This window comes from Perca flavescens, chromosome 21, assembly GCF_004354835.1.
Source record: "Perca flavescens isolate YP-PL-M2 chromosome 21, PFLA_1.0, whole genome shotgun sequence".
NCBI classification, from domain to species: Eukaryota; Metazoa; Chordata; class Actinopteri; order Perciformes; family Percidae; genus Perca; species Perca flavescens.
The window spans coordinates 19018531-19036519 of NC_041351.1; the positions used below are offsets into that span (position 1 = coordinate 19018531).

Below are 17989 nucleotides of genomic sequence, written 5' to 3' on the forward strand. Positions count from 1 at the left end.
AAAGCCTGTATGGAGTACAGAAACAACCAGGGTCTTCCCACGGCATAGCTGCGACCCTGTACATTCTGACCTCAGACCGGACGATGTGGGCCGCCAGCAGCAGCCACTGAAAGTCAAGCGTATTGACTTTGCCCCGGTGCGTCCTGTGGTCTGCTGTTCAGCCTGGTGTCTGTGCGCAGACCACCTGGCACACAGCACCAGAGCTCATGCTGCATATTCCATTTAATGAGGCCATCAACATGTGGTCTCTGGGCATAGTAGCTGCAGAGCTGGCTACTGGCTGCCCGCTCTATCCCGGGGAGATGGATTATGACGTGCTGAGCTTCACCGTAGAGACTCAGGGCCAGCCAGCAGACTATGTGCTGGACCGTGGTAAAGGAACGGACAGCAGTTAAAAAAAAAAAAAACAGAGCAGTTTCATTATGAGCTCAAGAGACAAAATACTTCCAGCTTGAGCGTCACGATGAACTTGTGCAGGTGATGAAGATGGACTGTGGACCAGCATCTATATTCCTAGATCTGGTCGAGAAGGTGCTGCAGCTGAATGCAGACCAAACCCTTAGAGGTTTTGCATCAATCAATCAATTTTTTTTATTACCGGTATGTAGTCTCATTTTAAAGCCCCAATCTTCATCAGTGATCTCTGTCCCACATCCTGCATAGAATTATTTCTAATTAGACGTGTTATGTAACTAATGAGGTCCATACCATAGCTCCTAATTAACAGTGTATAATTAATATGAGCCTATTAAAATGACTGATACCTTTGGACTGAAATGATATGAACTAATGTGAATCAGCACGAAGTGACACAGGGTGCAGGGACCTTTATTGTCACTCATATATAATATAAATATAAAAAAGAATCTGCTGAGGGTTTAAATATAAGTCCTCTTCATATTCTTATGCTATAATGCTATTATCATAATAAATCTCCACAGCCCTCTCTATCCTGGTATATGACTTTAATTGCTGCTTTACGTAAGAATGAAATCCAGACTGTATATTGTGTTGCGTGACTATATTTAGAGTGTAGCTATGAAAAGCCTACTGTTTAATATATCTCCCTGGCATATGGTATTATGATAATTACGCAGCTATTACGTCAGCACATGGGTTTGTGAAAGTGAATGGGCGCCGGGGCCCGGGGGGTTTTGTTGCTCCCTTTAACCCCACTTCAATCTCTGTGCATGTCTGGTGTGAGTTTGAGTTACTGTGAGCATGTGCATGTTGTTGCCCCCCCCCCCCCCCCTCTCAACACACACACACACACACACACACACTCACAAATGCATACCTTGCCATCTGTTGACATGTGCAACTTCAAAAATAGCCTTCTACCAGAAGCTTCCCTGAGTGGCCCACAGATAAGCAGGGCAGGATTATTTCCATGTGGCATAGCAAGTTGTTGAGTCTCTACGATGACCATGTGTTGGCCGGCAATACTACAAGACTATTTGATTGGCAAGTTCCAGTAAGCCTGTCTCAGTTTGTTGGTTTTTTTTGACAGCTATCCAACTGAAAATGGAGCCCTTTCCTGATCAGTTCATGGAATTCCACCCGATCCATGGTACAAACGTCAGACTGGACCACTCGGGAACTCAGGCCACCCGGGTGGAGAGCTTTGCAAATGGTGTGTGTTTCAGCAAACGGCCTCTGAAGCCCGGGGAGATTTTTCTCATAGAGATCGAGGATAAGGAGCTAGGCTGGTGCGGCCACCTCCGAGTCGGCCTGACTGCCAAGGACCCCAGGAGCTTAGAGGTGGTACCTGAATACTCCATCCCAGACCTGACAGACTCCGGGGACAGCTGGATTTTTGCCATCACTCGCAACCACAACAAGATCATAGAGGATTCTGGAGCAGGAGGTCAAGAGGCTGGAGACGGAGGACTGGCTGGGGGCCGGAGGCTCGGGCAAGGGGAGGTTGAAGATGGAGCTGTGGGCGAGGGAGATAGAGGAGGAGGCGGCAACAACAACAACAACAACAAACCAAAGACTTTCTTCACTGACTCTCACTTGCACATTGAGAATATTCGGATCCCCAGAGACAAGCTGGTGGGTCGGAGCAGGCCCGGACGCTACAGCCACATTTTGGATGACTTGTATAAGACCAACTGCCTGCCTCCCACGGCCAGACGCAGCCGGATAGGAGTACTGTATGTGCCTAAAGGGCAAGACCTGGCTGATATGCACATGGTCATCAACGGTGAGGACATGGGAGCTTCTGCAAAGGGGATCCCCTCCACCCAGCCTCTCCATGCTGTGGTGGACGTCTTCGCTGCTACTAAGTGTGTCCGAATCGTCCAGGTGGAGTATGGATGTAAGTGTCACAGTGATACTTTTAATCATGGGTGGATTGTAAAACAAAGGACGCCCGGGCACAGGCGTGTAACTGTGTAACATTTTGCAGGTGATCCACTCGAGACAAAAACGACTTAGAGGGCCTGTAGTCGTTTTGGGCCTCTTTGTGGTCAGTCTGAGTCTCTTTAAAGCTTTAGTGCGTAACTTTTTGATATTAATGAACGTCCGTTACATTCAAGCCGTTGCCAAATGAGTTGATACAAAGCTAATTAAGACTATCAGCTCCACACAACTCTCTCTGTGTTTCTCAGTATGGCTGTGTTCAGAAGATTGTGGCGTCCGGTGACTTTCCCGCGCAAAAACGCAAGATAATTACCTCTTCTGAAGAGTCCATCATGTTTTTTAATCCTCCATGGCTACTAGCAACTGTGTGGGGGAGGGCGGGTGCGCGGTATCATGAGGCCGACAGTGTTGTTGTCATTACTTAGAATTCTTCATGGGGGCGGCAGAAACTACGCACTATAGCATTAGTTGTTTTTGCATCTCTTTGTACTTATTTGCATCTCTTTTTACTCATTTGCATCTCTTTGTATTTGTTTTGAGTCTCCTTGTATTCTTTGTAGTCACTTGGTGTCTCTTTGCAATAGTTTTGAGACTCTTTGTGGTCGCTTTACCTCACTTTGTGGTCATAAGGAGCAAGGTTACCTCCCCTTTCTCTGCTTTGCCCGCCCAGAGAAATTGGTCCAACCATGAGAGAGAGACATCATGGCTTTCAAACGAGCAAAGTGGCTGTTGGTCAAGGCCACAAACCCCCCCTCCTCAATAGCTACAGACACAGAAATGGCACATACTAAGGAAAGCTCATTGTGAGACTGGCTCTAGTGGCTGTAATTCTGCACCAAGGCTGAATTTCGGGAAAGAGACTTCAGATCCAGTATTAGGGGACCACAGAGGTCTATATAAAAGCATCCAAAGAGCACCATGTCATGGGACCTTTAATGCATATTTCTTCATAATGTCTTCTTAATTTTTCTTCAGTACTTTTATTCTGCTAATCCAGTCTTTTGTGGGTTTTTTTGTCTCCTTTCTCTGTTGCTTCAGTCTCGTCCTTGCAGACGTTGTGTAGGAAGGCCATCCAGAAGCACATTGTCCACAGAATGGCCATTGACTGGCTGGAGCTGCCCGAGGCCTTGAAGCACTACTGCAAGTATGAATAAAGGATACAGACCTGCAACAGACAGAAACTCCAGTGGTGGCCTAAAGGTTAGAGAAGCAAGCTTGTGACCAGGAGGTCATCGCTTCAATCCCCAGACCGACATGATAAAATCTGGGTGGGGAAAGTGAAAGTCGCTCCCTCATTACCATCACTGTGGTGCCCTTGAGCAAGGCCCCTAACCCCAACCACTCCAGCGGAGCTGCTCAGATTGTGGTTGTACTGGGCAGCTTCCAGGTATGAATGTGGAACTGTGTGAATGTGATCAGGCCGTTCCTGCAAAAGAGAGACTTTCTCTCAGTGAACCTAAAAGTGAAGGTAAAAAACAATTATAATAATAATAAAGAAAATTCTCCCAGTTTCTACCATGAAAAGGACATTTATTTTTATGATGGAAGTCTGTGTTTCATTTATAAAATAAAGCTAAAAGTGTTTTGACAGTTATGCTCTTGATACCTGCCAGATACTTGATAACACTGGAATCATTTCTCTGAGATGGCAACTGCTAACTAAAATAAATTCACACTATTTCATAGGTTGTCTCTTCGTGTGATTGTGCGTCTGCTTTCTCCTCACAGTGTAAGTGTTAGGAAGAACTATGGTATGATTCGTACTTTCTCTTTGTCAAGAACAGAGTTGACGTTACTTGTAACTTACATGATGTACTGGTATTGATGAACACCAGTTTACAAAAACAGTGAGCCATGTATTGTCTACTGTGATTTTAAACAATGTGTATAATTTAACAAGTAAATCATTCAAGTTGTAGCAATGGGCATGGCTTTGCCTCAGATCACGCAGAACTGTAGTCTTATGTGTCTACCGGGATCACACCGATACATTTTCTCAGAAGTTGAAAAATCAGAAAACCTGAACATGACAGAATCCCATTTTTTTGGGATGTCTCCTGAGTTTGGGTTTTTACAAAATAGTGTTTGAACGAAGCAAAGTCCCGGTTGTTAGAATGTGAGATGAAACGGTGAATATGAGGACAAACAGACTGGCTTGACTGTCAGTATCGTATTTCTTTGAGATCTTTTGATACTTTTCATATTTCCGTTTGAACATGTATTCTCTTCCGCCTAACTCAGAATCAGTTGTTTTTTTCGCTAAGTAGGTTTTCCCATACAAGGAATTTGTATTGGTGTTTCCATAAACATAGTAAGAGAAAACTAAAGAGAAAAGCAAATACTGCAACAGTCAAGAAACATAAAAAAAATCACATTATCTTTTAAAATGGGGCCAATATCAGATTCCAGTGTTTGCGGTTTCAAACTGACCCGCATGCGCAAAAGAACGACAACATCAGACACAGCACGCTGTTGCACTAAAGTTAAGGAGGTTATAGAGGAAGTAAGCATTTTCGCTTTTATTTCAAAATGTTTGTGTAATGTAAGCCGTAACATTAATGAGCATTCACTAATTAGGTCTAACAGCTCACTCTCACCTCATTGACTTGCTCCATCACTGTTCTCCATTTTGTAGGCCTAGTCAAGTTTTTAATTTTACTGTCTGTGTCTAGGGCTAACTCCCGCTGGCGCATAATTGTGACAAATGTCGATGTAGATTGACGTAAAAGTCACATCAAATCCGCCTGGGTCTGATTCAGGACCACATATGGAAGATCTAAATCTGATTTGAGTGTTCACACTACTTCAGAAGAAGTCTGATCTGGTCTCTTGACCCCCCCCAAAAAATGTAGGCCAATTTTGCCTGCAGTCTGAACATAGCCTATGTCAAATGTGACAGACAGTGGTGATGATGCCATGTAGTAAATCCGTTTTAGGGGTAAACTTTCCATTCAGTGTTTGACTGAACTGAACTACTGCTATGGCCAGTAAAATGCCTCCATCATGGAGCACAGTGCGTCCACAGTGCACTCCTGCTGTCCGACACTGCCATCTAGTGTGGGTGCAGGTAACTGCAGCGGGCGGAGCTCCCGTTAAATCTCTTCACACGAGAGGAAGAAAAACAGAAGAGCGTCACATCATCTGGCACTGCCGTTGGAAAAGAAACACTGAACCCGATTGAGAGTCATTTTGGGCCTTCAGCTGATCCGTGCAGATACAACAGCATGTCTTTCTGTCACTTCTCCGGCGGGGAGGTCTACAAGGATCATTTCAAACCAGGTGAGTTGACTGCTGAGAGCAGTGCTGTGATGTAACCTGCCTCCCTTTTAGTCTGGATTACACAGGATACAATTAACATTCCCTTTTTATGTTCGGCCTAGGTTTGCCTTCAAATGAACCACTTTTAATGGACAATTATTATTATTATTATTATTATTATTATTATTATTATTATTATTATTATTATTATTATTATTATTATTATTATTATTCAACTATTGTATTGTGTAATATCACAGTGATGAATAGAGAGGAAGGGCACGTGGTGTGGCATTATTGGCCATATTTTTATTATCCCATGATATTTCAAAGTTTATAATCGAAATTTAGCAGTAATCATAATCATAATCAAGCTGCTGTTAATGATTGTGGTAAAACACAGCAGTGTTTATGTTGAATACTGAAATCAACTTGTACTATAATTAAGTAAAATGTCCATATAACAGTGTTTCCAACCTTTTTTTTTTGTCACTTTTTAAAATAAAGCAATTTGGGACCCCTCATCACATATTATAGCCTTTGTGTTGATACACGTTTCCAGCTGTTGAACCAAAGTGTGATATTTCAGTCTCAGATTATTCACATGTATTGAACATTTCAAAGAAAGGGAAGCAAAATGTCAGAAAAATAAGAAAACAATGAATTAATTTGGTTGTTTTTGTGTTATTTAATAATGGCTGTGGCCTCCTCAGTTTTACCTTTGGCTTTATTGGGATTACATTTTACTCAGCTTGGAAATGAAACAATGTGATGACTTCATCATAAGTCACTGTCCCCTGCAGGTATGTACGTGTGCTCCAAGTGTAACCATCCACTGTTCTCCAGTCGGTCCAAGTTCGCCCACTCGTCTCCCTGGCCGGCTTTCACTGACACCATCACAGAGGACAGCGTCACCAGGATGATGGAGTCTCTCACTGCCTACAAGGTCAGAGTCTTCCAGGCCCTCTTTGATTTACTGCTGCTGCATCGTGCACACGGCTCAAACATTTCACCCTATTGCTTTTTATGTTCCATCATCATGTGACCTAGGAGGTTGATGTGATTGTGTTTCACGTACGCAGGTTCTGTGTGGAAAGTGTGGCAGCGGGCTAGGCCATGAGTTTGTAAATGACGGCCCAGAGGAAGGAGTCTCACGCTTTTGAATATTCAGTCACTCGCTCAAGTTTGTCCCCAACAAAGGTAAGATGAACACAGACATGAGTGACTGTGCTGTTACACTACAATTAAGCAAATGTGCAATATCCAGAAGTGCAATTTTCCAGCTTTTTTACTGTTTTTATAGATCACAGCAAATGCATATTTTTGGGAAAATATATTTAGATTTTTCTCTATTTGCAATTATTTTTCGAAATGTGTAAATGCACCGTCAGCATTGCTACATAATTTCGTCGTGCAATGACAATAAAGGGATTCTATTCTATTTTGAGGGTGTGTCTTTGTTTGTGTGTGCAGAAAGCATAAATGGAATTCCATTCACCTCCATTTCTCTGGGGCAGAGGCCTTAAAGCCAAATATCAAAATACATGGCTAAATATGACTGGGAGCATGTGAAAAAGTGTTTTTGTGTGATTTAAGTTCACTGACATTTTAGCAGGTGTGGATGAAGTTTTCAGTAAAAGTATGAATGCATCTGTGTAAAAATATCCCATTACAAGTAAAACGGTCCTTCATTTAACAGCTTACTGAAGTAATAATGCTGTAAGTATTAACAGTATAATGTAGTTAAAGTAACAAAGGTAAAAGTACTCATTATGCGGAATGGCCATTTTCATAGTGGTATATACTGCAGTATATTATAGGATAATTATCAGCATTATTACAAGGAGGATAGTTGCACCAGAAGAATAAAAAAAATAAAAAAAGAAGGTTCTTTCGATTTTTGATAAAAGTGGATTTGCATTGAAAACAGTTTGAACTATTTCTCCTACATTGGCAGATGTGTTTTTCTAAGAAAGTACAACTCCTTCCAGAGTAATATGACTTAACTAGAGGGAGATTGTTTTTGTCACTGACCACTACATGATATTTTAGAAGCCGATCAAATGTTTTTCTATGTCCTACTATTAATAATAATAATCAGCAGAATATTTAAAGTAAGCTTAAGTAAACGTGTTCAGAATCTTTCCATTATATTCTATATTTGTGACATCTGAGATTAACTAACAAAAGTGTGTGTCTCTCGTTTCCAATTTGTCCACTGACCATCAACGCAACGTTCTGCACACATTCATCTATTTTTGTACGACTTGACTGACAGCAAGTTTTTGTGTAATTGGGAATCAACATTTTTTCTGGCTTCGCATAAGTGTGTTTCTCATTTGTCTCTCTCTCTCTCTCTCTCTCTCTCACTCTCCCAGGCAAGGACAAGCAGTAAAGAGCGAGGTATATGAGTTTTGACTCCAGCTGCTCTTATCTGCTGCTCAGTCCAGGAGCAGCAAACGGGTCGGGTCAGTGGGTGACGTGGACGGGACAAAGGCCTGACAGGGACATCCTGTCCACTGAGGAATCTTTGACCAGCCTGTGACACTGTGACAGGACCATACCTCTGCAAATATTCCTTTACGTAAAAACAAATGTTACATTCCTGGAATACCTCATATTTTAAAACATCTTAACTTTCTTGATCTTATATCAGTAGATTTACATCATTTTAGCAAGGAATTAGGTTTTTGTTTCTGTTTGATTTTTACATTATATTGCTGTTATCCTTCACTCCCATTCACTTCCAAAGGGCAAATGTAACCATATTATCTATGCACTGAAGAATTTCACTTTTAGTTTTTGTCAGTCTTCTCTTTTGATGATCTGTTTTGTATGTTTATTTCAAGACGATGCAACAGCAAAGAAACTAATAACTAACTGTTATAATCAGCATTTTCCCTCCTTTTTGTTATTTACTCTAAGCCAGTGTACATGAACAAATACGAAAATGCAAAAGTAGTCAATGTCTCAGAACTTTTGTACATTTGCATTTTATTTTGAAAAGCTCACATTAGAGTCAAGAGTTTAGTGGACAAATGCACATTTTGCACATGTATGCTCCATACAGGATATCGATGCTCGCATGAAAGAACAAACAATAAAAAATAGTTTGATAGATTTTCTCTTGTCTTTTGTGATTTATTTGCAGCGGGGCGACCTCAAGTCTAGTTTAACCTTGTAAAATACTTGAGTACTTCTATTTGATGCTGCTTTAAACTTCTAATTCAATCCAATTCAGAGGGAAATATGATACATTTTACATGAACATTTAAAGCATGATGCATTGTTATAGATTAACAAATCTTTGTTACCACCGGTATAATTAATTATTAAAGTCAGGGCTACTTCTGCCTACTATAACATTAAAACGCTACTCCTAAAAGTGATAATAACCTAATACCAAAATATAATGGACCATTTTTCTTGTTCCCCAGACAGACCTGTAGATGGAGCTGTCATCCTGCTGGATCCCATTCACTCCTCTCCAGTTAGTCTGATGTTAACCATATACAGTAAGTGATACTATTGGTGGTTTTTGTATGTGGTGTAGCCTATTACCTGCACGTGTAAAAGCTTGCTTGATATGTTTGTCAATATATCTTTGTTGTCTTGCATTAATTATGAATGTTGGTTGTTTCAGTAGCTAACAGGGTAGGCCGGCACGATAAATCGTTATGAAATCGCGATGTCGATTTACCCCTGTTCACGATTTAATTTTTAAATGACTTTGATTTTTATTTATTTTTTATTTTATTTTATTTTATTTTTTTATTTTCTTCAATTAATTTATTGAAAGCATTTGACATTGACATTAACATGTTTTAATTATGTAAAGACATGTTCAAGGAGTTCAGATAGAGCTTTTATCAGGGCCATATTTAGTTCAACGTGTTATATGTCTCTAATTTTGGTAGCCTACTGTACATAAATGGCCAGTATGTACTTTATTTTATTTATTCATTGAAGCCTCTATGTTTACAGGCTTGTGGTGATGCACAATGTGCCATAGGTGCCAATTTGTTTTGTTTTGTCATGGTTCATGTGTGCAATAAACATTACACTTCGTGAGAAAAAAATTGTGGCAGAGAATCGTGATATCAATTCTAAGCTAAAAAATCGTGATTCATATTTTTCCCTGAATCATGCAGGCCTATAACAGGGGCTTAGGCTCTCTCTGTGGCCCAGCTGCAGGCCATATTCTCTGGGCTCCTGGGGTTGGCAAAGACCATGAGGTTCAGAAAAGTAGCCTGGCTGCCTGGTGAGAGAATGAGGGCTGTCATTACAAAGGAAGCACACACACACACACACACACACACACACACACACAAACATGTGTGCCAATCAACACATTGCTCTTGGATGTCACACACATCTCACAAGTCTCTTTTCACCTTATGTTATGACATGCATCAATGTCTTACACACTACTTTCGCACACACATGCCGAAACACAAACAAAAAGACACACACTGTCCTCTATTTTATTGGTCTCATGGTCTCACCACAGACAAGTTAGTTTGAAGCATATTTTCTTTCAAAACATCACTTCTTGTAGTGTGCAATTACGAGAGGTCATCATAACAGTCGTAGATGTCATTGAACTCTCAGCATCAACAATTTGAATATTCTGGAGCACCACTCCACATCCATCCAACTGCGCTTCTGCACGCGCTGCCAAAGGTACTCAAAATGAATTTCAGCCCTCACTGTGGTGGAGGAAGCCTGCATTGAGCTTGTTATGGCTGAGTAAATTTCCTCTTATGTTGTCTTGGCAGGCAAACGCTCAGCAGTTTATTCTTTTAACATTTGGTGGATGTTTTTACCCAAGCTGCCTTACTGTAGGCTACTGGGAGTGCGTGCAATTTGAGCTAGGTGGTCCCGCTAGTAATGTAAGCCACAGCCTTGGCAGTGGTTGTGTTGTCCTCTGCCCGTCAAACTGTGCAGGAGTGTCTATGTCTGATAATCATAAAACAAATATAGGGAGATGAGAATGTGATCGCTACGTCTGATAAGTGAGGTGAACTCTAATTAAATAAAAGAAACAACCCTTGGATCATCTTGCCCTGTTATTACATCGGTCTGTGTGAGGTTTGCTGCATTCCGGTGGTAATTTTGATGTTATGTCCTTTATGGGGTCGTCCCCATGTTCCTAGGATCCTATGCTCCTAGGGTCCTATGCTCCTATAGGGTCTGTACTTGATATAACCTAACATTGTGAGATTGGTAAGGGCTATCTTCACAGTTTAAATTGCAAAAGAACAAAGGGAGATGGTCTTTTTGAATGTAGTTTGAATGGTAAAAATACGGTAACACGCTCAATAAGCAGGGAACAGTTAAACAATAAGCAGGGAAGAGTTAAAGAAAGTCCTTTACAATGCATTCAGCCTCTGTGGAAATATTGATGTCTAAAGTCAAGAAAAAATGTCTTTGCGCCGCAAATTTGAGAAATTTGCCCTTTGCTGCGTGTCATCCCCCATCTCTCCCCCTCTTTCAAGTCTATCCACTGTCACTTCATAATAAAGGGGAAAACCCCAAAAAATGTATCTTTAAAAAAATAATAATTATATTGAGCTAGGGAATAGCACTCGTCATTTATGCTAGGTTACTTCAGCTGGGCTTCCCACATTAGCTTTCCAACTGTAGAGATGTTAGCTGTAAGCTAGGTAGCAACGTGTGTGTGTGTGTGTGTGTGTGTGTGTGTGTGTGTGTGTGTGTGTGTGTGTGTGTGTGTGTGTTTTCTTGTGCATGTTTTTGTTCTTTCAGTTATTTCCTTTCAGGTTGATGGAGGTAAATGATAGTCACCTTCCTGTCAGTGCTTTATAATTCTATTTCCCAGAAAACCACTGTTTTGGCAATAACAACGTGGCATGTGTCTGGACCACAAATATGTTGACTACCAACTGATTTGCACGGAGATGCGGTTCATAAAATGCTTCCTCCGTGCATTTTATGCTGAACTACGAAACAAATAAAACAAATACATCAGCGATAACTTATTTTCTCATCGCTGACATTACCCACTACATTACTCATATTTTATCTTCAGCAGCACTTGGGGGTTTCACATTGTGTTTTCCCTTGATGGAATGAAAAAAAAATCTACAGAATTGAAGTCTTTTCTCAATGCAGTGTAAATTCAAGACACCTTTTTTTTGTACCACTGAAATTGAGGTTAATGGGGAATCTCTGCAGAGGGCAGACGGTACGCTGCCGGGTCACATGGGCACTGCATTAACCCAGCTGCCCTGAGACGTTTTAAACACGGGGTTAATGTTTGATTCAATGGGGGGGGAATGTTTGCGTAGGCAGGAAAGAGCGATATACACAATGTTATAAAAAGAAAGGGTAATCAGAGGACAGCTGTATCTTCTTAAAGGTCATTTTCATTGCACTGTTGCATTCAAGGACCCACACCTTTCCTTTTCTCAGCTGTACAGGTGAAGCTTCCATTAGAAGTAAACAGTTCAGGTGGAAATCCCCTTTACACAAAATGATTGAAAGGGTAAATGAAACCAAATTAGTGTATTCTACGAAAGTAAATGCTTTGGTCTACAAAACAAACACGTTTTCAGACTTGATAAACATTATTTCAGAGAAATTGAGTGGAAAACCCTCTGGTTTACCATTATCCCCAAAGTGGATAAACCCCCGGGGTATTTCGGAATAGACGACTTTTCACATTTATGGTTTGTAATTTCTTTGGGTTTCAGCTCATGAGCTCCGGATCAGATAAGATGGTTATTCAAAATTGTCCCATCAGTCATCGCGGAGCCAAAAAACAGGTGAGTTACATCATGGTTATTAGGGCATATTAGAGCAGGATGTCGTGCCAAAACACACAAACACACACACTCACACACAGACAATGGTTTTGTTATGGGACAGTGGAGCACTATTCTCTACATCTAGATTAAGATTAAACCATTAAACATTCATATATATGCCTAATCATAGGGGCAACTGCTACACACTGAAAGCTTTACCACACCAGCATCAGGGCATGTTAGTGGAATCCTGTCCGACAGGAAGACTAGTCTAATCTCCTTTATTCAGGAGTATTATACAGAATCTAACCTGGTTAAGCAGGTTATTAGTGTTATTATGAAATGGCCACCACTCCCTCACCAACCCTCAGCAATGGCATAATGGGCCTTTGAATCTCATACTTAACAGGAAGACAGTCTTATGCCGGTAGATATGACAAATACGTTGTAATTGACATTTTTGATGTATTTTGTCTCTCAATCTGTTATGTCCTACATTCCCCAGGCCTCAATTTGCTTTCACTCAGAGGTATGTGATGTAAAGGCAATGTGCACAAAGGCAATTATATTCTGCTTAGCTTCTGTGGGCCGCCAACTAGTGTTTTAACAGCAGGTTGTGTCTATGATGTCAGCAATGTACCTCTTACACTTTGGTGAATTTCACCATGTATGCTTGTTGGGTTAGGGTTACATTGGTGCAAAATTATGATGCAAGTTCACCTTAAAAGTGCAATGTGGGACAGTATGAAAGCACTGGTGCAGGGCAGTGAAGAAGAGATGTTTCCATGTGGTCTTTTTTATTTGTTCGTTCATTTGTTTAGCAGTCCTTACTTTGCAATGGGTGTCAAGTTTGAAGTTAAAAGCAGTTTAAGTATTGCACTTACATAAAGTTAGAGGAATTCATTTAAAAAGGATTTACCATAATGAGTGCAGCAGTGGCCGAGATTTACTGACTTTTTGTCCCCCCCTATTTGTCAAGGTCCAAAAACACCGGATCCAGATAGTTGCTGAAAGCTGAATTTAACCAAAGTTGACCCCAAAAGTAAAAACTAACTTATTTAAGCTGCAGATTGTAAAATCAGTTTTCTAAACAGCATAGTCTTTAGCAGTGGTGTAGTCTATGTGATATGCAGGTATACAATATACCCACTAAGAAAGCTACAGGATATACCCATTTAAAAATGCCCAATGACACGCAACAACATACTTTCCATTATAGTTTTGATATATTTTGAATTGTCATCCAGCTAGATAGATGTCGCTTATTTTGTTATGAGATGATAAATAAATGTCCCAATTGGTTAATGTAATTTGGTTGTTGTTTGGACAGACCTGCCCCCACTGCTAAAAAAAAGGAAACACTGAAACTAGTATATATATATATATATATATATATATATATATATATATGATTTAACTGGGAGACTTTCATGCCGATCCAAGCCGTAGAAGAGCTCCACATGTGAGTCACATAAAACTGTCTATGGAAAAAAAAACAAAAAAACGAATTGGACTTTTACTTCCGGGAACCAGGGGCACCCAAAATAGGTCCTTCCACTTTGCACAGCCACAACGTCCTTGGTTTGATTCCAGCCTGGGGCCTTTGTTGTATGTCATACCCCTCTTTTCTCTCACATGTTTGGGGTTAGGGTTAGTAATATACAGTCTATGGTTAGTAGCAGTATTCCAAATGATGAGTAAACTGACTTACATGTGTAAAATCTCCAAAGATTCAGACACCTGAACTGTTGATCACACAAGATCACTCACCGGTAGCTGTTTCTCTACAGTGTTCAGGCAATGCTAGCCTTGACTTTAGTACAATTAAAAACAAATAAATAAAAAATAAAATGTAATTTTTAATTAGTCTGAAAAGTGTGTTCTGTCATCCTTTGGTGTGTGAGGATTGTGTGGTCTGCAACCACCATCATCCCGCAGACAAGTATCCTGTCCATCAGTGGGACAAGAGTCACTTAGCATCTGGGCTAAATTATGCTCCATCCTCTGGACATGGATTCAATCTCTACCATCCATCTTGATTTCCTGACATGTGGTGCCTGTAGACTGCAGCGCCCAGCTCGCCAGGTCTGCTGGGTGTCCCCAGTGTCAGTGGCATCTCTCGGGTCCCTGTGGGCCCCACGCACGCATCGCCATGCGTCATACTCAAAGATCCAGAGCATTGAACTGCTGCTCAATAAGACAGTTAACAGGCTCCACGGACAGAGAAGTATCGACACCTTTTAGCTATAGATGGGATTTGAGTTAGAAAGCAACAAGGGACTTACTGACTTATTGCCTTTATTTCTCACAATGACTCTGCTTGTGTAAACAGTGTTCGTCTTAAACGTTATACATGTGTCTTTATTGGCTACAATGCTCTATGCCACCAAACTACATCCAGGTGTGCTTGACACAAACTAGTTAGCACAAAGTGTCATCCAGCCATGTCTATTAGCATAATACCAAATGACCATACTCAAGAGTTACAAAAACAATAGTGTTGCCAGAGTGGAGTTTATGGTTGACACCTTAACAGCTGGAACACACATTACGCATGCGTAAGCGGCGCGTAGGCCTATAGCAGCGTAGAGCAGCTATTATTTTTTTTCCGCCGCCCAGGTTATCCAATCTGTCTGCGTAGCGTCCGCTGCAGCGATAGTTTCGGCGTCTCCTCTATTTCTTGCGCGATACGCGAGCATATGTGCAAGCCAGGCAGGTAATCACATACAAGAAGACCACAGCTGGAGCTGGATATTTTACCAAAATAAACACATTTCAAAATAAAACTGCCAGGTTTATGGTGATTTTGGCTGTCTGGACTTCTCACAGCGAAACGCGCGATCAGGCACACGGAGAGAAAGAGACCGACGGACGGACAGAGAGAGAGAGAGAGAGAGAGAGAGAGAGAGAGAGAGAGAGAGACACATGCACAAACACATATAAGATACAATTACCACAGTTTCAGTTTTTCTGTCTCTTTCTATGTGAGAGAGAGAAAGGGAGAGAGAGAGACCGATCTTGACGATCAGGCATATATCTACGCTACGCGACACTTAACGCGTGCGGTGGGTTCCAGCTGTATGCTTCTGCGTAGACTCGACGGCGTACGCCGGACCCTACGCCGTAGCCAGACGTGCACCTGTCGAAAAATGTAACTACACGTCGCCCGGCCGTGGCTTGGTAGCGTTGCATTTCCCCCGACTCGTTTCCTGGTTCTCCGTCTCCATAAACAACACGAAATCAAGGAGAGGGTTCAATTCTCCTGCTACAGATTTCCCACCGTGGTCAGAAGACACACTATGCCTCTAGAGTCGGTACTCGCTCCTACACTCTCTCACTTCTCCCACGCAATAACACACTCCCCAAACACACACACACATATGCCGGCTCGACGCGCACACCAGCGCACAAGTATAAACATCAGGCCACTTACGTAGCCTACGCCGAAAGCTCTGCGTGGAGCCTGCGCCGAACCATAAAAAGGCCTTAAAGCTGCATTCACACCAAATCGCGTTGCTGCAAAAATACCAGTCTTCCCATTCATTTGAATGTGGGTATGTATTTAGGCCATGGTGGCAGGATCGCAGGGGATGCTAAAAGTAGAAACAGGATCCACTTTAGGAGAAACGCAACCCGACGTCAGGCTGCGGTCAGGAAAAACAGAATGAAGTGGGGAACAAAGTGGAGACACTAAAAGGCCAATTGACACTCCCACACCACCGCACAACCCCGCAATGATCGCCGCATCGCCGGATTTGGTGTGCATTGCAGCCTAACCCCGAGGCCACCCACATACTTTGAGCCACAGAAATGAAGTTCTATTCACTTCCATTGGGTTAAAGAAGAAACTTCAAAGACGTCTGTGAAAATCTGTGAAAAATAGGTCTCCACGTAACTTTGCGTTAACAGACATCAAATGAAAAACAGGGACAGCTACGAGCCGATTCAAAGTTTACACAAAGGGCTTTCATGGCGTGTCTGGCAGCAGCAGGTAGAAGCACATCCAGGCTTAGAGCTCCATCTGCCCAGCCATCACCGTCTGGTTTGCCTTCTTGCTCAGCCGCATTTCTGCATCGCCATGGATACCTCCTGACAGCCTTTGCGGACTGTTTGTAAACACGGTCTCTGAGCTCTGTCCAACCGCGTTATCTTCAGTCCCGAGAGCAGATAACAGCCGAACACAGCGACTGGCTTCAAAGCTGCTGAGCGACGCACGCTCCCAAACTATTTAATCAGGAGCTTTTCTCTTGGCCTCTGCTGCAGACCTAGGAACTGTGATACGCTCTGAAAGCAGACGCGTGTGTGTGTGTGTGTGTGTGTGTGTGTGTGTGTGTTCTTGTTTAACTATATTCGTGGGGTCCAAAAAGTATACTTTTTACAGTATACAGTAAACTTGTGGGGTCCGGACAGCTTTGTGGGGCCAAAATGCTGGACCCTACAACTTTAAAGGGCTGTTTGAGGGTTAAGACTTGGTTTTAGGATTAGGGTTAGAATTAGGTTATGGTTAGGGTGAGGGTAAGGGTTAAGGTTAGGCATTTAGTTGTGATGGTTAAGGGTTAGGGTAAGGGCCTAGGGAATGCATTATAACGGGTCCCCACAAAGATAGTGAAACGCAGTGTGTGTGTGTGTGTGTGTGTGTGTGTGTGTGTGTGTGTGTGTGTGTGTGTGTGTGTGTGTGTGTGTGTGTGTGTGTGTGTGCGCGGTTAAAGGGGGTCATGTTTGTTTAGGCTGCCTGTCTCTTTCAGTGGGTCAGGCTCAGGCTCATAGAGGTATAATCCTGTGGTGAGACTGCTGAAGATCTTGCTATTTTACAAAGTTTTCAAAGTTTTCCCGAAGCCCCTCGTGCTCCACAGTCCAGTGATTTCCATAGCTTAAATTGTCCCCAAAAAAAAAAATCTAAATCAAACGTTGGATTCTATCACATGTTGATGAAGTTATAACTTTCAAAAGCTCGGCATTATGCTGGCATTAGTCATTTTTTATTTCGTCCTTGGGTTCTGCAAGTACCTATCAGACGTTCTACCCGCGCTGTGTGTCTGTGTGTGTGCGTGTCTATATTTACAGCCGCGTCCAGCATCTGATATATCATCCTCCTCTGTGGAGTTTCATAGCAGAGAGAAGAAGGGACCAGAATGATTATAGGCCAGTTTTTGTTGCATGAATGACATCATGACTGTAGATCATGGAATCGTATGGTTTTGGAAATCCTCTATACACGGTGCAGTAAATCGCACAGGAGCTGTGGCGTGCAATCCAAGATTCTTGGCTAAATGTTTGAATTTGATGCAGAGGAAAATGGAAGGTCAATGAGGGGATGCCTGCACGCAAGAACACACACACACACACACACACACACACACACACACACACACACACACACACACACACACACACACACGTGTACTGTACTCACATAACCTGGGAGTAGAGTGGAGTGCTGATCAGCACATTTTACATGGTGGCCTTATTACCGTGAGTTACAGCTGTCAGATAAGCTATCAAGGAAGCTGATTGCTTACTGCTGTGAAGTGCAGCACAGATCAGCTGATAGCTCTGCTGTCATTAAAAGAGCCTGACGTTCCCTGTGCTGTAACTCCACT

General features: G+C 42.1%; 2 protein-coding genes across 3 annotated transcripts; both read left to right on the forward strand.

The window, feature by feature from the left end:
- The first annotated feature begins 1341 nt into the window (after nt 1–1341).
- On the forward strand, nt 1342–4049 carry neurl2 (neuralized E3 ubiquitin protein ligase 2). 2 transcript variants are annotated; one of them, XM_028568218.1, is made up of 3 exons: nt 1342–2320; nt 3403–3549; nt 3591–4049. In XM_028568218.1, exons 1-2 carry the CDS (start codon nt 1525–1527, stop codon nt 3516–3518), a joined length of 912 nt encoding a protein of 303 aa, XP_028424019.1. In that variant the 5' UTR covers nt 1342–1524; the 3' UTR covers nt 3519–3549; nt 3591–4049. The 2 variants fall into 2 exon arrangements, with proteins under 2 accessions (XP_028424019.1, XP_028424018.1); XM_028568217.1 differs by having other exon boundaries at nt 3403–4049.
- Nucleotides 4050–5486: 1437 nt separating this feature from the next.
- Nucleotides 5487–8742, forward strand: LOC114548465 (methionine-R-sulfoxide reductase B1-A). The gene is made up of 4 exons (XM_075447413.1): nt 5487–5643; nt 6426–6568; nt 6705–6822; nt 8001–8742. Exons 1-4 carry the CDS (start codon nt 5589–5591, stop codon nt 8015–8017), a joined length of 333 nt encoding a protein of 110 aa, XP_075303528.1. The 5' UTR covers nt 5487–5588; the 3' UTR covers nt 8018–8742.
- The last annotated feature ends 9247 nt before the right edge of the window (nt 8743–17989 follow it).